General features: G+C 45.3%; 1 protein-coding gene across 1 annotated transcript; it reads left to right on the top strand.

Annotated features, from left to right (window-relative positions):
• Positions 1 to 2782: 2782 nt before the first annotated feature.
• robo4 (roundabout, axon guidance receptor, homolog 4) lies at positions 2783 to 27978 on the top strand. The gene is made up of 19 exons (XM_079738891.1): positions 2783 to 2915; positions 4879 to 5217; positions 9307 to 9464; positions 10054 to 10174; positions 10835 to 10973; positions 11410 to 11537; positions 11841 to 11950; positions 12206 to 12437; positions 13348 to 13469; positions 14233 to 14404; positions 15714 to 15914; positions 16416 to 16458; positions 16752 to 16870; positions 17283 to 17636; positions 18296 to 18379; positions 19093 to 19234; positions 22516 to 22716; positions 23081 to 23511; positions 26490 to 27978. Exons 1-19 carry the CDS (start codon positions 2855 to 2857, stop codon positions 26663 to 26665), a joined length of 3333 nt encoding a protein of 1110 aa, XP_079595017.1. The 5' UTR covers positions 2783 to 2854; the 3' UTR covers positions 26666 to 27978.

The following is a 27978-nucleotide window of genomic DNA, read 5'->3' as shown; positions in this document are numbered from 1 at the left end:
GCAACATGGGGGTGTGTGAAGCGAGCGATTGACGCGCGTCGTTTGATAGTACTATGGACGGCACGAAAGCAGGCGTCGCGCCACCTTAGAGCCGTACGATACTTTCCACCCGGGGGGACACGCAGACAAGGGGGAGGGTGAGGGGTTTTGGGGTGCACCCGTGAAGATGTGGCTGCGTGCATGGCTGCTCTTAGCCGGCCTGCTCCACACCTGGGCGGATTGTGCGCGCCACGCCGAACAGGAAGGCAGGCACCTGTGTGCAGCAGAGCAAGGCTCGGATGCCAGGTCAAAGGGCCACAGGGGGCCCAAGGAGCGTGCCACCGGGGAGGGTCAGGGCCCGGAGCAGAAGAACCACCACGTACCACCTCATAAGATGAGGAGGACCCAGCGGAGAAAAGGTAGGTTGTCTTCCTCCCTCTGTGTGTGTGTGTGTGTGTGTGTGTGTGTGTGTGTGTGTGTGTGTGTGTGTGTGTGTGTGTGTGTGTGTGTGTGTGTGTGTGTGTGTGTGTTCAATGCCTGCTGCTTTGGCCACGGCGGTCCGGACCAGAGAGACCTCACCCCTCTCTGAATGAGGGTAGCTCAGGGGGGGGGTGCTGTGTGTTTAGGTGTAATGGAAAGTGAGGGTTGACAGATAAACAAACCCTGTTGTGGGGAATGGGAAATTAGGAGAAGTCATGATTAAAGTTTTGTTTTATTTCAACTAAACTCCCCTAAACCTTTTTATAGCGTACCGACGTTGATGAATTCTAGGCAAATCAAAAGTGCATGAAGTTAAAAATGAACTCAGACTTTGATGCGGTTATGTATTTATTTTCCATTATGTATTTATTTTAGTTGAATCTGCCTTAAAAACGATTTCAAGGCACTGTTGATGTTTTTAACATTTTGCCTTTTCAATGTAAAGTGTAAAAAATCCAAACTGGATCGAACTCATCAGCGATCACCTTATCGTATTCTGCATCGGCGACATTATTGCAATAAAAACAATTCAGTCAATGGACATGGCTGGCACTTTCCAATCTCAATGGCACAACATACCCCTCTTCAACACCACACTCAGGGCAACAGTTACAATTAACTCTCAAGTCACTGCCAGGCGCATTCCTTAACATCCCCGATACGTCCATTTCTTTTCTGTCACCCCTTTTTTTTCCCTCTCCTCTCCTCTCCTCCTCTCCCTCCATCCCCCTGCTCCAACACTTCTCCTGACCTCTGTGACGGCCTCATGAAAGAGCTCCATTCTGTGGGCCCGTCTCAGTCCCGCCGCCCCATTCCCATGGGTGGTGTTGAGTAGGGGGGGAGGGGGGCCCTGGGGGGGCAGTCGACTCCATCCCTCATCCTCCTCCCGTCAACCTTTTGTTAGCCGGGGCTGAAAGGGCCGGACGGTACCGCCGGGGCTATCTAGTTGTTGGATCAATATAAGCATCCATCACTTGGCCCCCACCCCCGCCACCCTTTAAACAATGAACCGTTCACTGAACAGTTGACTCGACAAAGCTTTGGTGATGTGTTCTATGGGGAAAGATGAACTAGCTGTGGTTGTAGGTTCTTTTTGGGGGTTTGTCGTGGTGGTGGTGATGGTGGTGGTGCTGCTGGTGGTGGTGTTTGTATTTGTCTTCTGTTGGACCGTGCTTAACAATTTTTGTTGAGATGAAACGTTTTTGAGCCAACAGCCAACAGGTTTGAGCATCTAGGGACTTTATTATTTTTATTATATATCTGTTTAATTTGAGGATTAAAATACTAGGGATTTCAATGTTATAATTATTGGACAATCAGGGTTGGTCGGTTTAAGAAAATCATACATCTAACTTTGAGTCTCAAATTCTAAGGAACATGAAGAAAAACTAATTATTTTGTGCTTCTGAGTAAAGAATGTTGTAGATGTAATTTAGAAGTACAGAAGACAGAAGGTGATCAAACCACGTTCCTTTGAATAGTGTTAGTGAAATACCGACACATCTTTCCACGCACACATCGTAAACACATTAGCTTAGTGAAATGTATATATTTCCTTTGATTGTTTGGAGGCAGCAAATGACACACCCTGTCTTCCCGAATTCTCCCCTTTACAACCTTGGACACCACGTTACTGGGGAACCACACTTGAATATTAATCTCAGAACATGAATAAATACATTACAGTGCATTCATAGACCAAAAATTATAATAAGCCAAAAAACCAACAACTATTAATATATTGTATAACTTATTTAAATGTATAAGAAAAATGATATTGTGTTCAGCCAATTAAACAACTGTTGAAAGATTTGCTTACTAAGCCTACTCATTATGAATTATTGTATGAATATCAATATTATTTTCTTTATGGAAAGTTGATATGCTTATCTGGTATATAATTATTTAAAACTTAAACTTAAACCTAAAGCTAGATATAGTGCCTTGAAAGAAATTGACCGACCAATTGATTATGCATGTTTGGCGTCTCACTCGTGTCCGTGTTGTTACAGCGCCATCTAGTGGTTTAAACAAATCACACATCAGGGGCGAATGGGATCGGTGTGGTGACGGATGCTTTTCAAATGTAGTCCTTCCTTGTGAAAAATCGACTCATCTTTCTTAAATAGCAAAAAAAAAAAAGTATCTTCACAATCGCTTTCTAGCCTAACGAAATTCAAATGACTATCTTGCCTAAAGACAAATGTGTATGCCTTTAGGTCCCGCACCGGATCTTGGCCCCTGGGAGTGGGAATATGATTGGCGTTGGCGCTCACTATTGACTTTGACTTCTCTTTGGATGTCATCCTCGGAAATCTGTTCCTCGCTATGCTGGACCTATAAACAACCATAACATTGGACCACCATTAGATGTATAGACTTTAAAAGAAGCACGATGACCACAATTAACTTTATTATTATTGCGTCGTTTTTTGGAGTGCTTGGTAACATAGCAGGTAGGCTACGTGCTTTTTTTTTTATTCTCAAAGCGATTAGCCTCACCCTCACTCTGACTCTCAATCATGTTAGTGAACGAACCATAACTTTTAGTTATGGTTTTGTTAAATTATTAATGATTGATTCGATTTATTTCTGTATTGTTACTAAAGTTACATTACAGTTTGCATTTACTTCGTTTTTTTCAACATTTTAGACATAAACAGAACTCTTGTCTGACCCTATTGAACGGTGTTATGTGCATTCCAATGCATACATCCTCTACCAATTATAAGGCCTTCCACAAGTTGTTTTGTCCCTCTCTCATAGAGAAAACAACCTCTGACGGAAAAGCCAATATTGTCATAAATAATAGATGAGAGAACAAGAAGCCATAATCATCTTCTGGTGGGGCTAATGGATGGAATAACCATCTTTAGTCAAACATCCTCTGAGCTCCATGGCTTATAAGTGATGAACTGAAAATGTCTCCCTTGTTTCACTCCAGAAAATATCTCTAATGATGATAACGATTATGATCCGTGAAGGGTTTTGCTTATTAAAGCTAGTTTGACAGTATTCATTGGAGTGCTCACTTACGTCCTTAAAGCATGCACACCCATTGTATAGCAATGTCTCATAGGAAAATTTTTTAAAGTTCTTATGAAAATAGCATAAACATACAACTTAAAACGATGTCATTAAGGCTTCAGTAGCCTCTATTTGTATGGATATTTGTGTGTTTGTGTGAGTGCCAGCATGTGTGCCTCCATGTATGCGTGTGTGTGCATGCATATCTGTGTGTATGCCTGCCTGTGTGTGTGTAGAACAACAATTAAAGAGCCTGTATGTATCTATACATTATATGAACATGATCGCGAGAAAATTCCCCCCATAAAAAAAATTCCCCAAAGATTTTCAGCTATGTAGCTACTGAATCAACAAAAACATCAGCCTTCATATGTTTGAAGTTTATTTGAATTAAGCAACGCAATTCTAAGCAAAGAAAATAATTGGCCATTATTTTAGAACACTACTCCAACTTTTCCATATCTTTACTCGACAAAGGTCCTTTTGTTTCTAAATAGTTTTGAGGGAGGTCGCCTTTGTTCCTGACCATAACAGAAGCTCAAGACTTCCTCTCCTCTGCAAAGGAAGCTGGGAGTTCAGTCCGACTGCCCCCCATCCCCACCTCATCCACTTCCTCCCTAGCCCACCCTCTTTCCCCTGAATGTAGTCATCACCAACGGGATACTCAAACAATGGCATTCCAAGGTTGGCTGTAAATAGACCTCATTGTTTGTCTATAGAAGACCCTCAGAGATGTTGGTAGCGGGTGTGGCCCTGCGCGTGCATGCGTGTGCGCGTACATGTGTGTGTGTGTGTGTGACTGTGCACTTTGGTTGTCGTACTTCATAATCGATCCAGTACTTTGGGGTCTGATCTCGAGTTTACTTCCCATGAAGTTCTGTATGTCAACAAGAGCAATGTGCTTCTGTCGAGAGGAACTGGCAGAACATGGCAATAACACTCTCAGCGGGGTTCATATCACACTGATCGCCCATGCTAAGAATCTATGCATTCACGCTGTCGTGCGACCAAAAGCGGCCAACAAATGGCATACACAACAAAAACAAAAACAACAATAATTTCCTTCTTTTATCATCTCAATCCTGTTGCGCACAGCAGGGCCTTGAGTCCTACTTGTGAACAGGCTCTGGCAGACATAGAATACTGACCATCAGTTGAAATGAAGGATATTATTCTTCCAATGCCTACACTAGTGTATTGTAGAGTAGTATATATCATAAACACATAAACCACCTTCTCCGTCTGCTTCCCCCATTCTTAACCAACCGTCCATGTCTCAATTCAACGTCAATGGCGTCTTGAGAATTCTGCGTGAGTGTTCTGATGGCTTGTCCCTAGATACATGTTCCTCGTACAACCTTCATTTGTTTCTTCTTCTCTCGTTTCCTGCAGGTTGGAGGGTGCATGCGGAGGAGGAGGAAGGGGGGGTGGTCCCCCGCATCCTCCACCACCCCTCCGACGTGGTGGTCAGGCTGGGCTACCCGGCCACCCTCTCCTGCCGGGCCGAAGGCACGCCCAAGCCCGCCATCCAGTGGCTGCGCAACGGCCAGCCCCTGGAGACCAACAGGAGGGACGGCCAATCACAGACCATGGTGCTGTCGGAGGGCAGCCTGTTCTTCCTGAGCGTGGGTGGCGGGAGGCGGGGTCAGACGCACGAGGGCGTGTACACCTGCGTGGCGAGGAACAGCGTCGGCATGGCGACCAGCCGCAACGCCTCGCTGTACATCGGAGGTGAGAGGATGGATGTTGGGTGCAGGGTAGTGGTTTTACTGGGATGTGGTTCAGTGGATACGATTTAAATGAGGTTAGATTTGGATTGTCCTCCAGAGAGGGAATTCATCGTCACCACAGGTGAACATCATGTAGTACATTAACTACATGGAGAACCCTTAGAACATGGAACACACACGCGTGCGCACACACACACACCAGAGATGGCAAAAAATAACTTTTTGCCCACCAGCCACTGTGGCAGGTAGATTTAAAAATCTACCAGCCACTCATCTTTTTTACCAGCCACTTTTTATACGCTATATATTTTTTTAATATGCGTACATTTTAAACAATATAATAGTAACACTAGATAAGAAAAGTGTTTTTCATACACATCATTTTTTCCATCAGAAGTGATTTTTACTGTAAGTAGGCGCTACCATGGAACTGAGTTGAAAATGTTACACTCTTACCGCATATAATAAACAATACACAGGTATCTGCCATGTTAAGTCATTTCAAAGGTGTTACGATGACGAGTTTGGGGATAATTCATCTATACAAAGTATTTTCAATAAAAACAAATTGACATATTAACAATAAAACAACATGCATGGCTACACCATCATAAGTCAATAGGAACATTTGTTTTTTCAGTGCACTGGCCTTTTAATTTCTAAAATTCAACCAGATGTATAATGAAATCTGCCCCTATAATGCAACAGATGTATCCTCTCGGTATAGGAAGACTCATACTCTGCCTATGCATTCGAAATTAAACATTTGAAAACAGACCATGAAGAAACAAGAACAAGAAACAATGACTTAATAAGTGCAAGACACATTGAAAAACGTCAGAATAAATTAAACTATATATATATATATATATATATATATATATAGGAACTCGTTAGCGTATCTGTTTGTGTACGTTCGCTATGCAGCCCTGCTATTGCGCATTCACAGACTGGCTTTTGTCAAAGGAATACCCGGTCAATGATGGATTTAATATGGACACAAACGACTAAACATTGGATCTTTGTATGGATTTATATGCACGTTACGGGAAGAATTGATAAGCTCCTGTAAGGGCTACGATGGCACAGATGACAGCTGATTTGGAACGGAACAACAGCAAAGTAAGGAACTCCGACTTTTTTACTGTTCAATTATTAATGTTGTTTTTGAACGAGTATTGGAATACTCGCTCGGAATATCCAACGAGTATTCGAAGCCTGTAAAATGGTATTCGGGACAGCCCTACGTCTTAGCACACACACTTGACATCGGTTTTGACCAGACTGACAGAAAGCAGCTGTTTGCCAAACAAGTGAGCAGAGCTCTAAGGTTACCCAACATGCTAGTTTTTCGACAGCAACAAACTATTGCATTAGGCCTAATAGAAAATAAAAAATTAACTTACGTGCAGTGCCATTCGAAGTCTTGAAATGGCCTTCCCTTTTTGGCAATTGCGTGTGCATTTCGAACTAACTTCTATCAAGCTGGGCTGTTCTGAGGCCAACGAGCGTCCTCATCGCTGTCGTGGTTTCGGGCGCTGATTTTCCCTTGGCAATTTTCAAAACGTGAAAGTGACTTTTTGAGGACTCGTGGTCCTCCACGGCTTCCAATTTTAGGTTTTGTGTCCCACTCACAAAACTATTGGACCTGTGGCCATCCGAAGCATGTTTACGACAGAGAGCACAGAACATTGTCTGGCTCGTCCCGTCAAACACCAGCCAGTCACGGTGTTGCCCACTGTCCAATGTTCGCCATCTCTTATTAAAACAACGCTTCTTTTTGGGGATGACAGCCGTACTATCATCCGCCACCTGTACCTGGCCTACACTCTCCCCAGCTGTTCTCTTTCCTTCGGTGAGGAAACGCAACATTACTTTCTCTAGTATTTTTTTTTTATATGTCAATAATTAGCCTAGCATACTATACCGAATGTTGATACCGGCATATTATCTCTATGGTTACCGCTATATTATCCCGGATGTTGACAGTCGCAGTTCCGCAGAAGAGGCGTAGAAGAAGAAGGGGGCCGGATGTTGACAGTAATGGTTGCGGAACATTCGCCGTATGACGAATGTATTAAATATGCAAATTTGATCGGACCTGACTGGAAAGTATTACCCGACACAGTGGCGGGTGAAGTGACACAATTCATCCGCCACCATACAAATCCACCCGCAAATGTCGTGTGGCGGGTGTTAATTTCCATTCCTGACACACACACACACACACACACACACACACACACACACACACACACACACACACACACACACACACACACACACACACACACACACACACACACAAAGTGCAAGTCACAATACATCATATTTGTACGTTTAAGCGGAATGCATGTGCACACAAAGGGCATGATTTTGCAAAGTTAACAAAGGATATGAATATGAAAAATTGGTCCATCTACAACCTTATACCTAAATTGAACAATCCTAAATAATAAAAAAGCTAAACTTGCAGTTATGCTTTCACATAACATCAAAACACAACCATCAAAATAGGGCTAAAGTAATGTTCACCAATCCACTGATATTGTCTCCCATCCACAAGCTCGCCTCTTGGACTATCTTGGGACCCCATGCGGTTCAACAGACTTTAGGTTACAAAGATAAGAGCCCCTAAATACTCAAAGGAAGGGATTGCAGATCAGTCGTGGGTTTGCCTTCAACACAGGGCTAAAAATCTCCCTCTCTCTTCCTCCCTCTCTCTCACTCGCACATACACTCTGTGACACAAAAAACACACATACACTCTCTCTCTGCCACACACACACACACACACACACACACACACACACACACACACACAAAGATTTATATGGTATAACAAGTGGGGGTTGGGGACGGGCATGTCCATGCTAGGACAGGACTGGGCTGTGACTGCCAATGTCAATGTTTGTCTGGTGGGGGGGGGGGGGGGTAAACACTTGTGGCAGTTGACCTCTGACCTCTTCTGTTGTACTCACTTAATTAGAATCCACAGGAAGCAGTTTTTCGCAGGACCACCACCATTCACTGGTTAAAATGAACAGAGATACAGTGTTACAATAGACACTAGCTTTTTTATTTAAATGACATTATATAGTCACACTATTAGTATTCATTCATTAGTTGTCTGGCTTCTCTGTTATACCGCGTATCGGGATTAGGAGTTAATCAAATCATTTTGGGATTGGAAGTAAGAAGAGAAGTCATTTGAACGGTGGTTAAAGGCTGATCACTGAATCACTTTGTTTCCAGTAATGAGCAAAACGTAAAGGAGGTTTAATCAAAAACCAGCCATGTGTGCGTGTAATACGCAGCGGTAATACACTCAATGGTTGATGTTCCTTTTTTTACCTAATTTATATTTCTAACAAGCTAGCAGGACACTCAGAACAGTTTCCAATTTCACTATCAATTATGGCGGGCCCGCACACAGAGATGTGTGTTTAATGAATAATAAGATGGGTTAGCGCCGGGGCAGGCAGACGGGGGATGAAGAGGAATATATCAATAACTTAACACGAAGAACGCGTACGTTACATTTATCTGAAGAAGAAGTTAAATTAACTTCATTTCATGTGCCAGCTGAATAAAACGAAATGTAATAAAAGTAAATATTCCATTATTGAATTGCTTTAAAGGGGTTATCTCTCATTTATGTGAATAAATGTCTGTTAAGTCACTAATGATGATTGAGCCTATAACTCATTGATGAAAGCCCTTGCTTTTGGATTTACAAACTGGGGGTCAGCAATAAATAAATCAAATCAAATTTAATTTAATTTAATTTGGCCCCAAATAAATGGTAGTTGGACTGCCTTTCTGTCTACCTTCCTAGCCGGCTACCTGCTGGCCATTTGGACTTTTCCAGAAGGTATAGGCAGACCAATTGCTGAAGCTAGCAAGCTAGTCCTCTGTGCTGGGGGAGTGGCTTTGCCTGAGGAGAGGGGTTGAATTTTCTTTGGTCGGACACTTTCAAAATCCAGCTCACTCTGGCTGGTTTCTCCAGAGCAGTTTTCGTAACTTAGAAAATTAAATAAAGAAATCAAAACACAGCGACCACTCAGCCCCCCCCGGTGGTGTGTTTCAGTACTGCGACAGGAGTTTGTCGTGCAGCCTGAGGACGTTGAGGTGGACGAGGGGGAGGTGGCCGTCCTCAACTGTGTCCCCCCGGAGGGACACCCCGAGCCCAGCGTCACCTGGAGGAAGAACGGTCTCCCCATCAACACCAGTGACCCCAAATATACAGTAAGACCCCCCCCCCCCCCCACACACACACACACACACACACACACACACACACACACACACACACACACACACACACACACAGACACACAGACAGACACACACACACACACAGACACAATGCAACTTTAGGTGATGGTAATGCAGTCCTAACTACCAGGTCCTTAGGGGTGCAAGATAACCCGCCCCTAGTCCGAGTCCAACCTGATTCCTAATCACTCCAACCTGTATGTACAGATCCTCATCCACTGTTTCTGAAAGCCCTCTGAACCTCGACAAGGTTCAGGAAACCGCTAAGCCCTCTTACTTTTGTTTGCTTTGACCTTCTCATTTGTATTGTGATGTATCCATTGTGTATCACTGTAACACACTTGGCATACGTAATATATGTGATGCTAATGATGATGAGGAAAATGATGATGATGATGAGGAGGAGGACAATGATGATGATGATGATGATGATGAGGACAATGATGATTGAGGATAATGACGACGAATATGATGATGACAATGATGACGATGATGATGATGATGATGATGATGATGATGATGATGATGATGATTAATCCCAGCGTGCTTGTGTTCATAGGAGCGGAGTGGAACGCTCACCATCTCCCCGTCAGAGAAGAAGCACTCTGGGATGTATGTGTGTGTGGCCTCCAACGCTTTGGGGACCAGAGAGAGCCGGGCCGCTCACCTCTCCATTCTGGGTAGGAAAACCTTCCTGTGTATATACTTCCTGTGTATATGTATTAACATATACATGGAACGTGACATGTAGATGGCACATGGTTATTAGCAAATGCAAAGCTTGTGGTAATCGTTTAGACATTGTATTAGATGTAAAACATATTGACATTATGTTAAAAAAGTTTAATACACAGATTTGCCTTATAGCCTGAGAAACGGTTCTGTATCTTCTTGCATTGTAAGTATTGTCCCTTGGTGAATGCAAATATCCCTGATGCAATATGAGGAGACAGAACATGGAACCACTTTAAAAGCAACCTTCAGGTTGGCATCCGCAGTTAGTTCCTGTGGGAGAGCAAATTGACAATCTTCATTTCATTTGGTTTCGGTCTACAGATTAGAATAACTAATTCCCCTTAAAAATATCATAATTTTTTAATTAGATTTGCTACATACTTTCCACAAATGAATAAATCAACCTGCAAAATGCTTTAATGACAGCACCTGCGATAGCTTGTGTGTTTTACGTTGCAGTCCTCACGGTTGGATTTTAGTGGCTCTTTAAAACATTGTGATTTCGTACTTCAGACACTCACTCAAACACGCAGTCCTTATCACAAACCCACATGCCTGCAGAGACGCCCTAGCACACACTCAGTCCCTCCCTCGTCCCCTCCCAGCCAGGCCCCTGCTGCTGCAGAAGCCAGAGAACGTGACAGTGAGACCGGGGGAGTCCGCTACCTTCTACTGCCAGGCCCGCGGAGACCCGGCGCCCGCGGTGGAGTGGAGCAGAGAGCAGGGCCCGCTGCCCAACGGCAGGTAGGAGGAACCAGGGACACACGCAGCCCGAAGACTTCCATGCAAAGTTGACAATGCAGGTTCTGTGTTGTTTGGAGGAAAGTGGTTCTCCATTTAAAGTGATGATTAAACTTCCCTTGAGCTAAATTGTTCTGGATTTTGTGACAAGGAATCAATAAGACTGACGCCTCACATGGGGAACCAGTTATGTAGTGTACTATGGACAATAATAATGCTATGGCTTGGTTTTTTTATGAACATGTTTGGTGATTTACTATTAACATTGATATGTTTGAAAAAGATTTTTTTAAGACTATCAGTATTTTTTTCTTTTCTATTCATTTCGGAATTCCTACTTTATGCAGGTCAGCGGGTGCTCTATATAAATCTATAAATCCCAATATAGGATCCCACCCCACATGGTCTTACAGACGCCCTCCTCTGTTGGCCTCCTCAGGTATCTGGTGAGTCCAGACCAGAGTCTACAGGTCCACTATGTGACACTGCAGGATGCAGGACGGTACACGTGCACCGCTGTGAACGCCAGAGGCATGGCAAACGCCAGCGCACATCTCATTGTCCAAGGTGAGTCCACCGCTTTTTAAAGCGGATGATCGCATCATGCGGTATGGTGTGTTGGTGTCAAAAACACAATTTAAAACTCAAGAGAAAAATAAATTAATCTTCCTCCGCTTTAGTACGGGAATCTATTCTGAAATATTAGTATGCTAAAATATTTATATCTAAAATATAAACATATTGAGAATTCATGGTTGTCATAAAGGTGAACTGTGAAATACTGGAAAGAATGCTTGTATTACCATTCAAATATGCAGTTACAATACCATTGTTTTATTATAAAAACCTATATTTATCCATTTGTTTCAGACACTGGCAAACAGAGGGACCTCCACAAGGAGCTGTCAGCTCTACGGGTGGAACTGGAAAACATCACCATTTTGGCTCCTGGATCCAAAATGGCCCATGTTCAGTGGAAGGTAGGAGAGACACTAATCTTACCCAGCCAAATCTACTCCTGTTTAATCGGACCTAAAAATATAAAAATAATTGCATACCAAGTATTTGTCTTAATAATAATATTTCTATCATACCTAATTTTCACAAAAAGCGAAAGCTATGGACTCTTAATTATGTAACTGCCCATCTGTTAATCAATCCGTCAGCATCACCGTCCAACACAACCAGGATCACGCGTCTTCCTCCTCTTCCACCCCCCCCCCCCCCCCCCGCAGCTCCAGTCCCTGCCCGCCCAGCCGCACTACCTGGATGGCTTCGAGGTGCTCTACCGCGCCCTGCAGCCAGCAGGCTCAGAGTGGGACGCCAGGAGGGTCACCCTGCCCAGCTTCCAGACCCAGGTGGGCCCCCTGGAGAGAGGCTACAAGTACGAGTTCAAGGTCCGCCCCTACGGGGGAGACCTGTACGGCCGGGAGAGCAACACACGACACCTGAGGGTGCCTGAGATCGGTGAGGGGAGACACATTTTGACTGTTTACAATTTGGCGGCGGGAAAGAAGCCCCTGGTAATGCTGGCAATGGCAGCATTCTCAGGTGGTTATACGAAGGAGACAAGGCACGACATAACCTTTTGTTATCCCATTCTACCTCGGCAGCTGAAATCCACCACACAAAAAGACAATTGACAATTGAAATTTACATTCATATAACTTCATACATTCATTCATTCATTCATAAATATTGGATAATAAAAGTAGAAATTATTATGCATGTATTCCTTCCTAACCCTAACTAATCAACCTAAACCGACACAAACAACAGGGAAACAGAAAGACAGGTCCGAGGGGTGAATTGATGCCCCGTCCCCATGTGTACTGCTATGTTTTCGCAAGGCACAAAATTAAACTTTTGGAAAACACTTTCTAAGGTGGAAAACATCATGACCTCAATTTACACAAAAAATTGTATTTGAATTAATGTTCTTCTGTAGATTATTGAGGGGCACAAACAGTGCTTTCAAAAATATCCGTGTCGGTGCAGACCGGGCTGGAAACTGTTTCAATAACAAAACATAACACAAACACACAAATGACCATGGGTACTACCCCCTGGTACCATGGTGATAGATTCATCCAAGTGAACCAAATTCAATTAAATGTCGACTTATTTATTTTTATTTTTATTTATGTCATAACATAAAATACAACCCATATTGCAGACTGCGAGGCATTCGCCAGTTGCTTTGAATCTCAATGAGCATTGCTTTTTATTAGAGCATACATTATCCACGCCACAATGGAATTACATTAAACCCTGACAAGCCTATCGGGGCTTGGCTGTACATCCCCTGCAGTGAATGAGAGTGTGAATGTGTTTCACGGAGGTACCAATAGAAACACTTGTCTCCTATGTCTCCAAGCTCCCAGTGAGCCCCCGTTGGCTGTGTCCATCGCTGTGCACCCCGAGCTGAACCACACCGTCCACCTGACCTGGGAGCCCCCCCGGCTCGAAGCCCACAACGGTGTGATACAGGGCTACCAGGTACGGCCAATGCTACGCTACCGTGGCTAATCCTGAACTGAAAGCGGTTGAGGAGCAACCGAGAATTGTTTCCTCCGTCTCAGCAGGCGGGAACGCTCTTGCATTGTGTTTTTTGTGTGTAAACAGCTGTTAAATCTAAATATAATGTTAAAAAATGGTTGAAGGATGTAGAGCATTCTCTTGTGTAAGCAGGGATCATGGTGGCTGTGTTTACTATGAGAACACGGAGGTCTGGTTGGATGTTTAACTAAGATACAAGTGAGGTGTTTGATATCATGATGATTTGAATATCAGAAAAACAGGATGAATGTCTTTTAGTTTACCTCTTTTACGATTTTTAGATCAAAGCAATAAATGGAAATCATTGAGCTCTTTTAGGTACGGGCAATATAACTGTAGTGTAAATGTATTCATCATGATGTTTCATTTATATTCCATTCTGAATTGTATTAACCATGGGCAGCTTACTCAATAATTCACAAGGTCCGCTTAAATGTCTAAAACCCCATCAAAACCCTTTTAGAATAAACATATTTAAATAAATGTCAAAGTCGCCACGATACAACACTCAAACTCATAATAAGAGAATGTATCAATTTAGCGTCACTGTAATACGGTTGCAGCTGATGGACCAGAAGCGATAATATTTACGCATAACCAAGTCCCCTAGATCGTTGCGTGTGTCGACAGACCCCACATTACCATACAGAACCCAGAGCGGTCTTCATCTCCCCGCCTCCCCCTCTCTCTCCCTGGGCTCCAGGTCTGGTGTATGGAGCAGCAGGAGGAGCAGTACCAGAACTGGACGGTGGACAGCGGGCACCACCGGCTGGAGATCTCCGCCCTCACCCCCAACAGGCGCTACTCCGTCACGGTGTCCGCCGTCAACGGAGCGGGGGTGGGAACACGCAGCAAGGCCCTTGGCTTTTACATGGGTGAGCGCTGGCTGGTGTCCCTAGAGTGTCACTGTGATGGTGCTTAAAGGGGCGGCGTCACGCTCGGCTACATGAAGAGAGCCCTACTTACAGTTCTTCTCGATTGCATACACACTAAAAATGGAACCATGCACGCAATTCTGAAAACTTGAAGCTCATGTATCAGCTACAAGAATACCAGAATGCTAAACTCTAAGCACAATTACACTGTTTTCACACATATAGAAATTTTAAATCCCATTTTTGCAAAACTCTAAGCACAAATCTCATCATTTAGCACACTTGGTTCACCAGGAAACACTGGCCTTCAAAACACAACGACTAATTACCAATAAGTCTAACTCACTTCTCACCTGTTCAAACTCAACTGGCAAAACGCTTCAATCATGTGTCAGAGCATAAAAGAGGCCTCAGGTGAGCTCTGCTGTGTTGTAGATATGGTCCTCTGGCCTGATCAAGATCGGAGGTGGGATACAGACTGATTTACATGTAGATCTGTTTTATATTCTTAGTTTTGTTGGCCTACGAAAAGCTTTTTATGTCAGTTCAGCGGAACATTTTACTGTATTAAAGTAGCAAATAAATATTTGCTTTGTTACCTTTTTTCATCATTACATCCCCCGAAATAAAGTCTAAACATTTTCTCACTGTAGTGCTTTTCGTTTTACTTATCAGTGCAATTACTGTACTATGAGTTTTGCCATAATAGGTAACATTGGTGTATTCTCAGAACAATGTTGCAGTATCAACTATAGGTGTACAATATGACTCTGGGAAGCTGGAATTGTGAGTTTAGCCCATTGGAGCTCATTGGATAGACAAATATGCATTGTATCCTATTCTGATACGATTGTGTCATTTCAATATTTATATGATATATTCACAGTACTTTATTACAATATGGCAAAAGTCTTTATACTATATGTACCACCTAATTGCAACTTTAAAGAAGAAACCTATTTCTAAACTATTCGGACAAGGTATGAGATAAGGTTCTACACATGCAGTATAGCCTTTAAGGGTAGCAACTTTGAGACGTTTGGTCTTTTTCTCACTGTTGAATTGGACCACAGTCGTAGATCGACACAGACAGATATGGGGGTAGAGCACTGTAGCGGTTCCCAGCCGGAAGGAACTTCATTAAATGTCGTCCGCTAAAATGCAGAAAGAGTACTAAATAAATATACACTCTCCACCTCATTCTGTCCAGACTTTTCAATTAAATCCTTATCTCGTCATACTCCGTAGCGGAACACCACCATTGTCCAGCATTTAACCCTCCCACCCTCCTTCTTCTCCATGTCTGCAGACAGTGAGAAGCACATCGCCCCCCGGTCGGACGACAGGAGCGGAGACACGTCCTCCGAGCTCCTGGCGGTCCTGAAGAACCCCCTGCTGATCGGCAGTGCTTGCGCCCTCTTGTGGTGCATCTTGATGACGGCGGCCCTCTGCCTCTACCGGCGTCACTCCAGCTCAGGTTTCCTGGGGTCAGGGCGCAAGAGGAGCAAAGGTGGGAGACGCCCGGCAATGCCTTGGCCTCGTAATTTATTACATGTATTTATGTTACGCTAAGATACCATTCTTATGGGGTCGGCTTAGCTCAGGAGGTTGAGCAAGTCTTTGTTACTGGAAGGTTGATCGTTACCGGCTCCTCCTAGCTGAGGGTCGAGGTGTCCCTGAGCAAGACACCTGACCTTTACTGCTGTCGTCTTGCATGGTTGACTCCGCCGTCGGTGTGTGAATGTGTGTATGAACCGTCGCATTGAATTAAAGCAACTGCTAAATAAAATATTTAAATTTATTATAATGATCCCCCCTCTTTTTGTATAATTATCTATACTATAGTGTTTTTCAAAATTGATATGATTATATTATCATTTGTCACGTCGTACTCCATGTTATCGTATATTAATATTATTAATATATATTATTATTCAACAGTTCCAGCTGATTCTGAAGTTGAACACCATATATCTTTGTGATACTATTATGCATCTATCTATCTGTCTAGGTTTGCACCGGCTAGCCAATGAAGACCTCATCATTAAACACAGGTAACCTATAAGGAGCCGTCTGGACCGTTCATACACACAATGTCAGTGGTCCAAGTAACATGATAGATTGCTATAATCCAGATTACATTGCCGCTAATGCGAGCTATGCTTCTTCTAAGAAATATAAACCAAACAAGAAGAATATGTTAATCTCTTTTGCATTCTATTCAACCTATTTCCTTTCACTAAGAAGAAACACCACACTTCAGATATGTATAATCAATGTCATTTGGTGCCTGATCACACAACGCTTTTCCACTGCGTCCAGTCCTGTTAACATGACTGTTTTGCAGGATGGCGACGCCCGATTCCCCATGGATGTCGGGCGCCTGGAGACCCATGCACTGTCACCCCGAGGTGTACAAGAGCCTGTGGGTGGGGGGCCAGGAGAAGGCCTTCAACAGGGGCTCCAGTGAGTACAGCCAGACCCAACTTGAAATTGGATGACATTTTGCAAAGCACGCAGTTTACCCCGGCATGAAACTATATCGATCCTCTTCCTCCTCAATGCTCAAGACTCATACATATTTTGTATCTTATTCTTCTGCCAACCATTGTATTGTTTTATTTACTTTATGTATTGCAGTGTTGTTTTTATTTTTATATGTTGTAATCAGGGCGTCATTGAAAAAGAGAGCCTGCTTTCAATTGCCTTCCCCTGAATAAATAAAGGTTTAATAATAATTTCGAACACATTTCCTCCAGGCGCTGTTATCCAAATCGCTGTACAATATAGTGAATATTGAGATTCGAACCCAGAACCTGCCGAGTCATCGTCAAGCCCCCTGACCCTATATATTGACCCTTCCTATCCCCCCTCCCAGGTCTCCCGGTCATGAGCAAGAAGGACGTGGGCTACCTGGACTCGTCGGTGCGCATCGTGCCCGACAGCTGCGGCGTCTACGGCACCTTCTACGTGGACCTGGCGGGCGGCGGCCTCAAGACTTTCAACAGTCCCGCCCGCCGTCCCAGAATGCACCACGGCCCTCCGGAGCGGCAGCAACACCATGACGGCAGTGACGGTGTCCACGGAGGCGCTGGAGGCGAGACCATCTGCATTGCGGCCGGACCGGTTGCCAAGACGGCCCCACCTGCGTTGCCGTGGAAACAGGCCGTGCCTCCGCGGCCCAGGATGGGCGTGCTGAGAGAGCCTTGGGAGAGGAGCCAGAGCAAGCAAGGTGAGGGGTGGAGGTGGGGGTGGGGGCGGTGGCGGACAGGGGTGGTGGGTGAGCCCCTGTTATAGTAGGTCACCGCAACAGAGAGCATTAAAAGAGAACCGCATTGTAGAGGCCTCCCTACCTGGGTAAACACATGCTACGGCATGCACCATCTCTGATTGGCTGCTGGGGTTACCTGGGCTGGTATCCTGCTGATTAAGTGTTGATGGGACAGCTGTCTTTGGCTTATTGAGGCTGAATTAGGGAGTGTTTACCGCCCCGCCCCAGAATAAAAAAGATCTGAAAACTTTTAAAGGCATTCATGTCTTTAACAGTGAAAGAACCTTTTTTTTTGATGACACACTGCCCTTTGCCCTGTCTCGATGTGCTTATGCGATTCAATGCATTTTATTTATCTTTCATTGCCATCTGTATACTAGCATAAAGAAAGAACTTCTGGGCCCGTCATGTCTGGCAATATCCTGCTGAAATGATGTGTGTCCACGAACACGTCTGAGTTATGATCTCCATCTTCATTTCATTTGAATTGGTGACATCGCACAGCCCTCCCTCAGAAGGTTCTCCGCATGATGTGGAGTCAGTAGTGCGTGCTTTATCCATCATCCCTTAACTCTCATCCTCTACTCCCCCCCCCCCCCCCCCCCCCCCCCCCCCTCCAGAGCTGCATGCAGTCAAGAGCGTTCCCCTGTTGAACACTACCCACCAGAGCCAGAGACCCGGACAGCTGCCCACCCGACGACCAGGTACCCTGGAACATGAACCATAACCCACCCAAAACCCTCTCTCTCTGAGCTCGTCAGCCATATGCACGGGTCAGAGATAAGAGACAATAATTGGGATTATGGCCCCACAATATCAGACAGAGAGAGAGAGAGAGAGAGAGAGAGAGAGAGAGAGAGAGAGAGAGAGAGAGAGAGAGAGAGAGAGAGAGAGAGAGAGAGAGAGAGAGAGAGAGAGAGAGAGGGCCTATCATGAGCTGCAGTAAATAAAAAATAAAAAGTTTTTTTTATTGTTTTTGTTTGGGGCTCACAAATATCAGAGGCCTATCATGAGCCAAGAAAAAGGGGGCCACTAGTGGTAGCTGGGCCCAGTGGCCACTTGACACCACAGCCAGTCGCCTCACCCCCCCGTCAGGACTTCTCGTCCAACCCCCCCCCCGCCCCCGTCGACAACGGCAAAATCTCGGAAAATAATTGACACATCTTCATTGTAAGATCCCCTCTCAGGGGGCCTACGAAACCTCTCAGCCCCAGGGCCCAACGGGAGGTTAATGCAGGCCTGGGTCTGGTGGTTAGGGTGTTTGACTCCCAGCTGAAATCTACAATGTATGGCAAATGTCCCATCTTTATACCTAAATAAAATAAAGATCACCTGTTGAAAAAACATAATGACAAAATGAATGTCGATTGTAATGCCATTGTGTTTTACCGTTGTTTCCTCTCTGTTCTGTACGGAGGCGTGTACCCAGAGGGTGTACAGCTAATGGGCTCCCCCCGGCTGCTCCACTACTCGGCCTCCCTCCACCTGGTGGACATGCTGCCCCCTCCCCCCGTACCCCCACCAACGGAGGACACACACAGCCTCAGCTCGGACGAAGGGTGAGGCACCGCGGGGCACACAGAGGGCAGACCGAGGCTGCCTATGGAGGATCTAGACTGTGTATAGTAGAGTGTACAGGTTGGGTAGATGGGGCGTTATGGCTGCTTGTTGGATTGGTGGGGTTGGTTATGGGATCCCCGTTGTGTGTGTCAACCATTACTCGATGGGGATATTGTTGTTTGAATTAGTCTGATTTGAAACAAGAAATCATAGAAAATTGGGATTGAACATTTTAGTCTTCCTTTGTTGAATTTATATTTTGTCCTTCGCTATATTCATCTTGATACATTTCAAGGCGCCAGTAGATACTATGACTATAGTAGAGATTAATGAAGAGATATATTTATATTACATATATTATGGTATTAAGATGGGCTATGGCGTTATGACCGTTCATTGTGTCTATTGTCAATGCGGTCAAGGCCTTGGAGTTTTCACTAATGACACGGGTCAAGAGTCAACGTTTCAAGGAAGGGCCGTCATTAAAACAACACCTTCCTGCATTACACACATCCTGTCAGGGGGCTTTTATTTTGTGAAGAGGATTACGGCTCCTTCCTCTTAGGCTCGTGCACCTCTCAAGTGTTCCACACCATTAGAGATGAACGGTGAGAGAGAAATAAAGACAATAAAAGTCCAGGGAGCAGAACAAGTGGGGATTAAACAAATGTTTTAATTGCATCATAGTGTTAAAAGATCAAATATGAAAACAAGAAAACATGTAAATACCAGTTTTCCAAGGAATAAGTTATTTAATTCATAGATGGGTGAAGGCGGAAGTTGTAGTTTCTCATTACAAACTATGAGACAAACTGGTTCCCAATTAAAGAGGGGAGCTGGGGTTAGCAAGTTGAGATACATGTACCAGTGGCGGCTGGTGAACTTTATTTTAGAGGGGGCTAAAAGTTTGTAAGCCAAACCCCCTGTAGGGGGACTGGGGGCATCCTTCCCATTTTCACATACAAACGAAGCATTCTGGTGCATTCTGACAAAATAATAAAGACAAAAGAGAACATTTCCTTACAATGACGAATGGAGCCGGGGAACTAAGTTAAAACTTAATTTATCTGCCTTGTAGAATTCAGCAAGATTAAAAGTGCAAATACATCAATAATAATTGGGAATTATACACAAGAGAGGATGTGATTCTAAAATGGGTGAGTTACAGCAAATCTATTGTGTTGGTAACTTCACTCACAAATCTATCTACAGTCAAGTATGCATTTAGACAAATACGATAAAATATCAGTATAATATGTGCAACCTTTTATGTGTGGTTGTTTAAGCCACACTGAAGGCATGATGCCACCATAGGTTTGCAGAGAACTATATACAATATACACTTGAAAGGGGTGGGGTGGTGGTGTGGGGTTGTGAGGGCCGCTGTAACCCAGTGTCCATCCTCACAGGAAGGGGGGGTGGGGCACAGAGAGAGAGAGAGAGACTACATTAGACGTGTTCGCACTGTAACGACTGCCAACTGCACTGTTTTTATCACAAACATGAAGCAAGCATCATGTCCCGAATAAATTCAATATCAGGGCTCGAATCACAACAAATAGGATGCAGGGAGACAGCAGGCAATGGAGAAACTAAATGATTTTCCAAAATCACATCCGAGGTACAGTCCAGAGATACAGCACCAAGTTACAGCAATTAATAATGCTCTATAAACAATTAGATAAGTAGGCTACAAACATGTTCTGATGGCAAAAGTTTCTCTCACACACACACACACACACCCTTACACACACACACAAAACGTGTTCGCACTGTAACGACTGCCAACTGCACTGTTTATATCACAAACATTATGAAGCAAGCATCATGTCCCGAATAAAATCAATATCAGGGCAGCTTGGGCCTACCTCCTACCTACCTCCTTGGGCCTAAGCTCACATCGACGGCCTTTCTGAGTCGCAAACAGGTTAATCACCATGCCATTGACGTCCGGTGATTTTTGGATGAGCTCCCCCTCAATAGACAGCATCGCTAGGGCGTTAAGCCCATCTCGTCCCGTGGCACTTCGGAGAAATGTTTTGATCCTCTTCAGTGTACTGAAGCACCTCTCTGACTCTGCCAATGTCATAGGGGTTGTCATTGCTATTTGTGTTAATTTCAATGTCTCCGAAAAAGTGCACTGAAGATCGTGAATGTGTTTATCTTTACCTGCTCGTTGTCTCTGTACGGAGATGCGGTGTCCGTCATCCAGCTGATGTTGGGCAAATATTTACTTTGCCCAACATTGAAAGCATCACACAGTTTCCAATGTGAGTTGCACTGCATTCATGTTTCTTTGTTTTACAGGACACATGTTTTAAATCCACAACCCCTTGTTGGGTCCAAGCTGTGTCTCCTCCGAACAGCACGCAAGGGAAACGGAAGAGAGCGCTCCTAGCTAAGCTAGCCGTTAGCCAGTCTTTCCTTTCGAACCAAGAGGTGCAAAATGAACGATTTTGTCGCGTGTCCTTTTGTTTCATCTGAACATCGTTTGGCCGATATGCCCCCAGTCTCTTTATTTCTTTTTTTCTTCTAAAGACATCAACGAAAACGGATGAGTCAGTAGGTAGTCCACTTCGTTAGGTAGATTAGCGCTCGCCATTGTGGTCAGGTTTTTTTTTCACTTTTTTCTCCCGCCTCTGACAGTGTCCGTCACCAGTGAGAGTCACTGTCACTGTTGGTCTGGGCTGTATTAATTTAGCCCAAATGGTCTCTAAATCAAGGGGGTATGTCATAACACCTGTCAATCACGATTGGACGACACCGATTGGATGCTGATTTTCTTAAACGTGGGCTTAGAAAAGTCAGCCCAGACAAACTGTCTGGGCTGACTTTTCTAAGCCCACACAACATATCTATATGTATCTCCTGCGTTTTTGTGATTATTTGGTGCCGTTGCTTCTCCGTTGCACCAAAATCAACCAATTCTAAGTTTTAGTAATTATTATATTTTAATATTTTCATTAATTTAATAATGTTCTCATGTTCATTTTAAAATATAGGGAGGGCTTAGCCCCACTAGCCCATTGATACCAGCCGTCCCTGACATGTACTGTATACGGGATGGGATGTAAAAATACAGTTTGAAACTTTTTTTGTGTTATTTATTCAAACGACGATGATGAAAACATTAAACTTTCAAGTTAACTCGACTGTGTTCTTCTTTCCGCCCGACCACTGCCATGAAGAGATAATTATTTCCATCAAAACCTTCCCATTTCAACGTTACTAAACACATTTCAAAATGGCGTCTCCTTCTCTCTGTCATCTCCCCCCCCAGCTCCAGCCGCTCCACCAGGGTCACTGGAGACATGGGTTCCCTCCAGACGCTCCACGACCCCGAGCCCGACCCTGAGGCGGACGGAGCCTCGTACAGCCGCCAGTCCACCGTGTCCTACTGCCCATCGCTGGACAAAAGCGCCATGACATCACAGGAAGCCACCGCATACCTGGAGCTCAGCCACAGTCCAGAGAAACATCGGTGATGGTTCACACATACAGCAGAGCGGAAGAGAGATCAGGGGGGCTCTTTGTGGAACCTTTATTTGGATCAATCACAAATTTGGGTTAAAGGAAATAAAGGGGGTCTTTTTTTTTTGTGATTTACCCAAATAATGGTTTCTGATGAGGTTTCGGATACAGTGTCCTAGTGCAGACATTCTGGGTATTTTGTATTTGTAGTTGTCGATGTAGACTTGTAGTCATGGATTCTAAAAGATCTCTCAACTACACAAAACTACACACACACACACACACACAAAGACATGCTGTCATACACTCTCACTCTTTCTCTCTCTCTCTCTCATTCTCTCTCTCTCTTTCTTCCTCACTCTCTCACCCGACAGTGGCCAATCAGAACAGCCCCCCACTACGGGCCCCCACGGTTCCTTCTCCCCGGACCTGGGCTACGTCCGCGGGCCCCTGCTGGCCGAACCCCAGGGGGGCATAGACCACCAGCACCTCCAGAGCCTCCAGCACCTCCACAACCTCCACCATCACCATGACGACCACCCGACAACAACCACGACCACGACGACGGCCGTGCCCGGCCCCAACATTTGGCGGCGAGCGCGCCTCTGGAGCTCGCCCTCGTCCTGCTACAGCGAGACGGACGGGGGGTCCGTGTGGAGCACCTGGGGGTCTCTGACGGAGGGCAGCGGCAGCGCCCGCACCAGCGTGGTCAGCTCGGTGGACGGCTCCTCCATCAGCGACGGGAACTTCGCCCACTTCATGACACTGGCAAGCGGCGCGTCGGTCAGCGGGGCGTCCATGTCGGGTAAGATGGGGTGGTGGTGGAGGAGGGTGTGGTGGTGGTGGAGGAGGGTGTGGTGGTGGTGGTGGTGGAGGAGGGTGTGGTGGTGGTGGAGGAGGGTGTGGTGGTGGTGGTGGTGGAGGAGGGTGTGGTGGTGGTGGTGGTGGTGGTGGTGGTGGTGGTGGTGGAGGAGGGTGTGGTGGTGGTGGTGGTGGTGGTGGTGGTGGAGGAGGGTGTGGTGGTGGTGGAGGAGGGTGTGGTGGTGGTGGAGGAGGGTGTGGTGGTGGTGGTGGTGGTGGTGGTGGTGGAGGAGGGTGTGGTGGTGGTGGAGGAGGGTGTGGTGGTGGTGGAGGAGGGTGTGGTGGTGGTGGTGGTGGTGGTGGTGGTGGAGGAGGGTGTGGTGGTGGTGGTGGTGGTGGTGGTGGAGGAGGGTGTGGTGGTGGTGGTGGTGGAGGAGGGTGTGGTGGTGGTGGTGGTGGTGGTGGTGGAGGAGGGTGTGGTGGTGGTGGTGGTGGTGGTGGTGGTGGAGGAGGGTGTGGTGGTGGTGGTGGTGGTGGTGGTGGAGGAGGAGGGTGTGGTGGTGGTGGAGGAGGAGGGTGTGGTGGTGGTGGTGGTGGTGGTGATGGTGGAGGAGGGTGTGGTGGTGGTGGTGGTGGTGGTGGTGGTGGTGGTGGTGGTGGTGGTGGTGGTGGAGGAGGGTGTGGTGGTGGTGGTGGTGGTGGTGGTGGTGGAGGAGGGTGTGGTGGTGGTGGAGGAGGGTGTGGTGGTGGTGGAGGAGGGTGTGGTGGTGGTGGTGGTGGTGGTGGTGGTGGAGGAGGGTGTGGTGGTGGTGGTGGTGGTGGTGGTGGAGGAGGGTGTGGTGGTGGTGGTGGTGGAGGAGGGTGTGGTGGTGGTGGTGGTGGTGGTGGTGGAGGAGGGTGTGGTGGTGGTGGTGGTGGTGGTGGTGGTGGAGGAGGGTGTGGTGGTGGTGGTGGTGGTGGTGGTGGAGGAGGAGGGTGTGGTGGTGGTGGAGGAGGAGGGTGTGGTGGTGGTGGTGGTGGTGGTGATGGTGGAGGAGGGTGTGGTGGTGGTGGTGGTGGTGGTGGTGGTGGTGGAGGAAGGTGTGGTGGTGGTGGTGGTGGTGGTGGTGGTGGTGGTGGAGGAGGAGGAGGGTGTGGTGATGTAGGTGATGGTGTTTTGGTAACTTTGGAGCTTACCAAACGATGAAAGGATTTCATCTTGCACAATTTTTTGTGAGGAATTCACTAAATAAGTCGGAAGTGCTACAGTCTATAATTCCGCTGATTGTTACTGTAAACAGAACATTCTATATATTGTAATTATGGTCAATGCTTAATTCAAGTAGTAGAAATAGTGCTATCTTTGAGACCTTAGGGAAGCGAAATGCATAGCTTGGAGTTTTTTTTCACAGTATTGAGTTTGTCTACTAAATGCATTGATTCAATCCCTCCACTAGAGGGTGGTGTCAATCTGTATTTATCTAATAACGTCCTCAGAAAGCCTGAGCTTCTCAAGCCCCGACTCCGGTATTTGCACTGTCATTCAATTTTGTGGCTCTCATAGGAATATTCTACCTTTACCAGTCTATCACACCTTGTTAAACATTAATGAATTTCAATCTTGTACAAAATGTGTTTATGGGCTTGCCTTGCTGCATATTCGGTACCTTGGGTATTCAGGAGTGTGTGTCAGCGTTGTTTGTGCAAATGTATGCATGTGTCTTTGCATTTATTCAAACATATTAGCGATTCATCAGATTTAAAGACAATGCACAAACCAAGTCCCTGTGCTGATCAGAAGGATGCCAGAATGTGTGTGTGCTTGTGCGTGTGTGCGTGTGTGTGGGATTGATTCCACAGATGGGAGCCTTCCTAGTAGTCCGAGTTGGGTCTGAGGGGCCTGGGAAATCAGTCTGCGCAATATACAAGGTGGCACCAGGCAATCACTTAGAACCGCTCAGCAAATTGAATGGCCAGACAAGTCACTCTTTCCCCTCTGTCCCCTTATCCGTCAACCCCCCACCCCCATCCCCGCCAAACATCTCTCATCCCCAGGACCCAAACACTTCCATCCCACAGTCACTCTCCCAGCCCTCTGTAACACAAACCAAGGCTGTTTTGTTCTCTTCAGTGTATTGTTCATAAATATATTATGAATGTTGTCCATAAATAGAGTAGAACGGCTTGTTATTATTTAGAAAATAGTGTGTCTTTATGCATTCCATCATTGGGTTTCCATTGACGTTTTCTCTTAATGCGAGTTTGCTCAATTAACACACTGGGAGCATGGAGTAGAGCTGCTGACTTCTCCTTTCCACTGTGTCCCACTGGCCTTGGCCTTCTTGCGGAACTAATTGTGTGTAAAGTTGCACAGGCACTCTTTGCTCAGCCTCTGCATGGGTATTCATCTATTATTTTTACCCGTGGCATTGAGGCGGTCGGGGAAAGGTCTGGAGGAAAGTTCAGTGGTGCACCTCAAGCCGAAGGTTGGGAACCAGTGGTTTGTATGTGCTGCCTCATTCAGCCAGAGTTCCTGTTCTCTCTGTCCTAGTGCGGTTGTTTTTCCATGATATCGCTCTGAATTTATCTTCTGTTTCTTTGTCTTCCGCCTTGATTTATCCTCAATGGAGACAGGTGCCGATGTTAGATCTAGGGGAGTTGTTTTATCGTGTTAAATATACCCATTGTCACTGTGTGGAGACACAGAGCAGGTTGTTGAGCCGATGTAGGGTTCGTAGTGAGATACTCGTTAATATTGCACAAGGATTCGGGGAAGGATTCATAGTAGGAGCGTTGGAGAATTCATAAACCCAATGGAGAACTGCAAGTGGGTGACCCGAATTAAATGATGAATTATAAATTAAATCTAAAACAAATTGATTTTTGGGCGGCTTTTCTTCTAAAACTAAGTATATAATAAAATATAAATACACCGTTTTGATCCCAAAAGGTGGTGGTATCTTACTAAACCAAACTGCTTCTTGTGTTTTCTTCCTTCCTCAGACTTCTCCCCGCCGGCCTCTCCGTTAAGCGGCCTTTTCCCGCCTTTTTACAGCGAGGGTGACGGGACAGCCGAGCGGGCGCCAGTCCCGGCGTGGGAGTGGAACATGGCCTGGCTGGAGGAGATGGAGTCCCGCTACAGGGCCCAGTACCCCGGCCAGAAGCCCTGCGACGCCTAAGAGGGGAAACTACATAGGAAACAGGGACGGCGGCCATTACGGAGACAAAGAGAGAGTCGGCCGGTGATCAAACTGGCAGGCGGTTGAAGTTCAGGGGGAAGTCAATCAATTGCCTCAAGGTTTTTTTGACTTAAGACAATTCATTTATTCAAGTGGTGCATATCTACAAGACCAAACCCGACAGCACACTGTAGCCGGTACAGTGTTCACAGATTCTCCTCCCCGCTATCCCCGAGACCAAGTGTATTGCATCTCTGCAGAATGACGGAGACTGCTTCTGTAACTGGTTGTGTTCCTCTCTTTAAAGGGCAATGCAGTGTCCAGGGATTAAATAGCAACCATTAGGTTAGCAATGCAATTGCTGTATTTGAAGCATTGTGTCTCGAAATCCTATAGAAACATCCAACATTCTGCAATGTAAATATGCATCATATTCAGGAAATGTTATTTAAAGGATTTCCAAATTATACTTCTCATGCATTTCTCCTGTCACAACGTTTTTCTTTTATATTTGTATGTGTGTTTTTTATTCATATTCTTTCAAGTTTTTTGTGCATTTAGAGTTTGGAAGCCAAGCCACAGTTATGAGGATAGACATCTTTGTAGGTTAGAAAGCAACATTTATTTTATTTGCTTGTGTTAACTAAATAAAATTCAGCTAATCAAAGGCACTTATTAATTAGATCTGAATTCTAATTGCCTCATTATATTTGTGCTTCTTCATAGATTTTGATTGATAGATTACATTTATATGCGTTTACTTTTTATGTATAAAAATTGGTGCGTTATTAACTACTATAAATTCTTGCTATCTTAAAGGGATATGCTGAGGTATCTGTAAACAGGCGTTTTCCTGTTTCAACCAGATTCAGACGTGGTGTTTAGTACCAAATTCACCATTGTTCAGAAGGGCAATTGCTGGGTTAGCATTTGCTCTCCCTTAGCCACTTCCATTGACTTGTAGAGTTAGTATACTTGTAGAGTATACTAGCTCCAGTTGGGAATATACACTTTGAATTGCTGTCTAAACACTTCCAAGGTTTTCTGAAGAGTCGCTTATCAAAACAAGTGCCAGTAACAAAACATTATATTTGTCTACAATCACAGATAATTATCGACTATGTTTTGGCCGTGCTGTGATTATAAGGCTGACTGTAATGCACCGATGACAGTTTACCCTTAACATAGACTACCCAGCCAGAAGCAGGTGTTGGAATCATAGGCGGTGTGATTCCCTTATAGATGCACAATGATGAATTTGGAATAAAATAAACTTGTCTGCATCTGGATAAGAAAGTTAACGCCACATGAGA

This window comes from Pollachius pollachius (assembly GCF_949987615.1).
Source record: "Pollachius pollachius genome assembly, chromosome: 6".
Classification (NCBI taxonomy): domain Eukaryota; kingdom Metazoa; phylum Chordata; class Actinopteri; order Gadiformes; family Gadidae; genus Pollachius; species Pollachius pollachius.
The sequence above is the reverse complement of the archived record's forward strand: the minus strand, read 5'-3'. Positions and strand labels throughout refer to the sequence as shown.

What these genes read in the sequence shown, in the direction of transcription:
- robo4 (XM_079738891.1), top strand. Translation starts at nt 2,855, where the DNA reads ATGACCACAATTAACTTTATTATTATTGCGTCGTTTTTTGGAGTGCTT. An exon ending in CACAGTCCAGAGAAACATCG is followed by an intron (nt 22,717 to 23,080) that starts GTGATGGTTCAC and finishes CTCACCCGACAG; the next exon opens with TGGCCAATCAGAACAGCCCC. An exon ending in CAGCGGGGCGTCCATGTCGG is followed by an intron (nt 23,512 to 26,489) that starts GTAAGATGGGGT and finishes TTCCTTCCTCAG; the next exon opens with ACTTCTCCCCGCCGGCCTCT.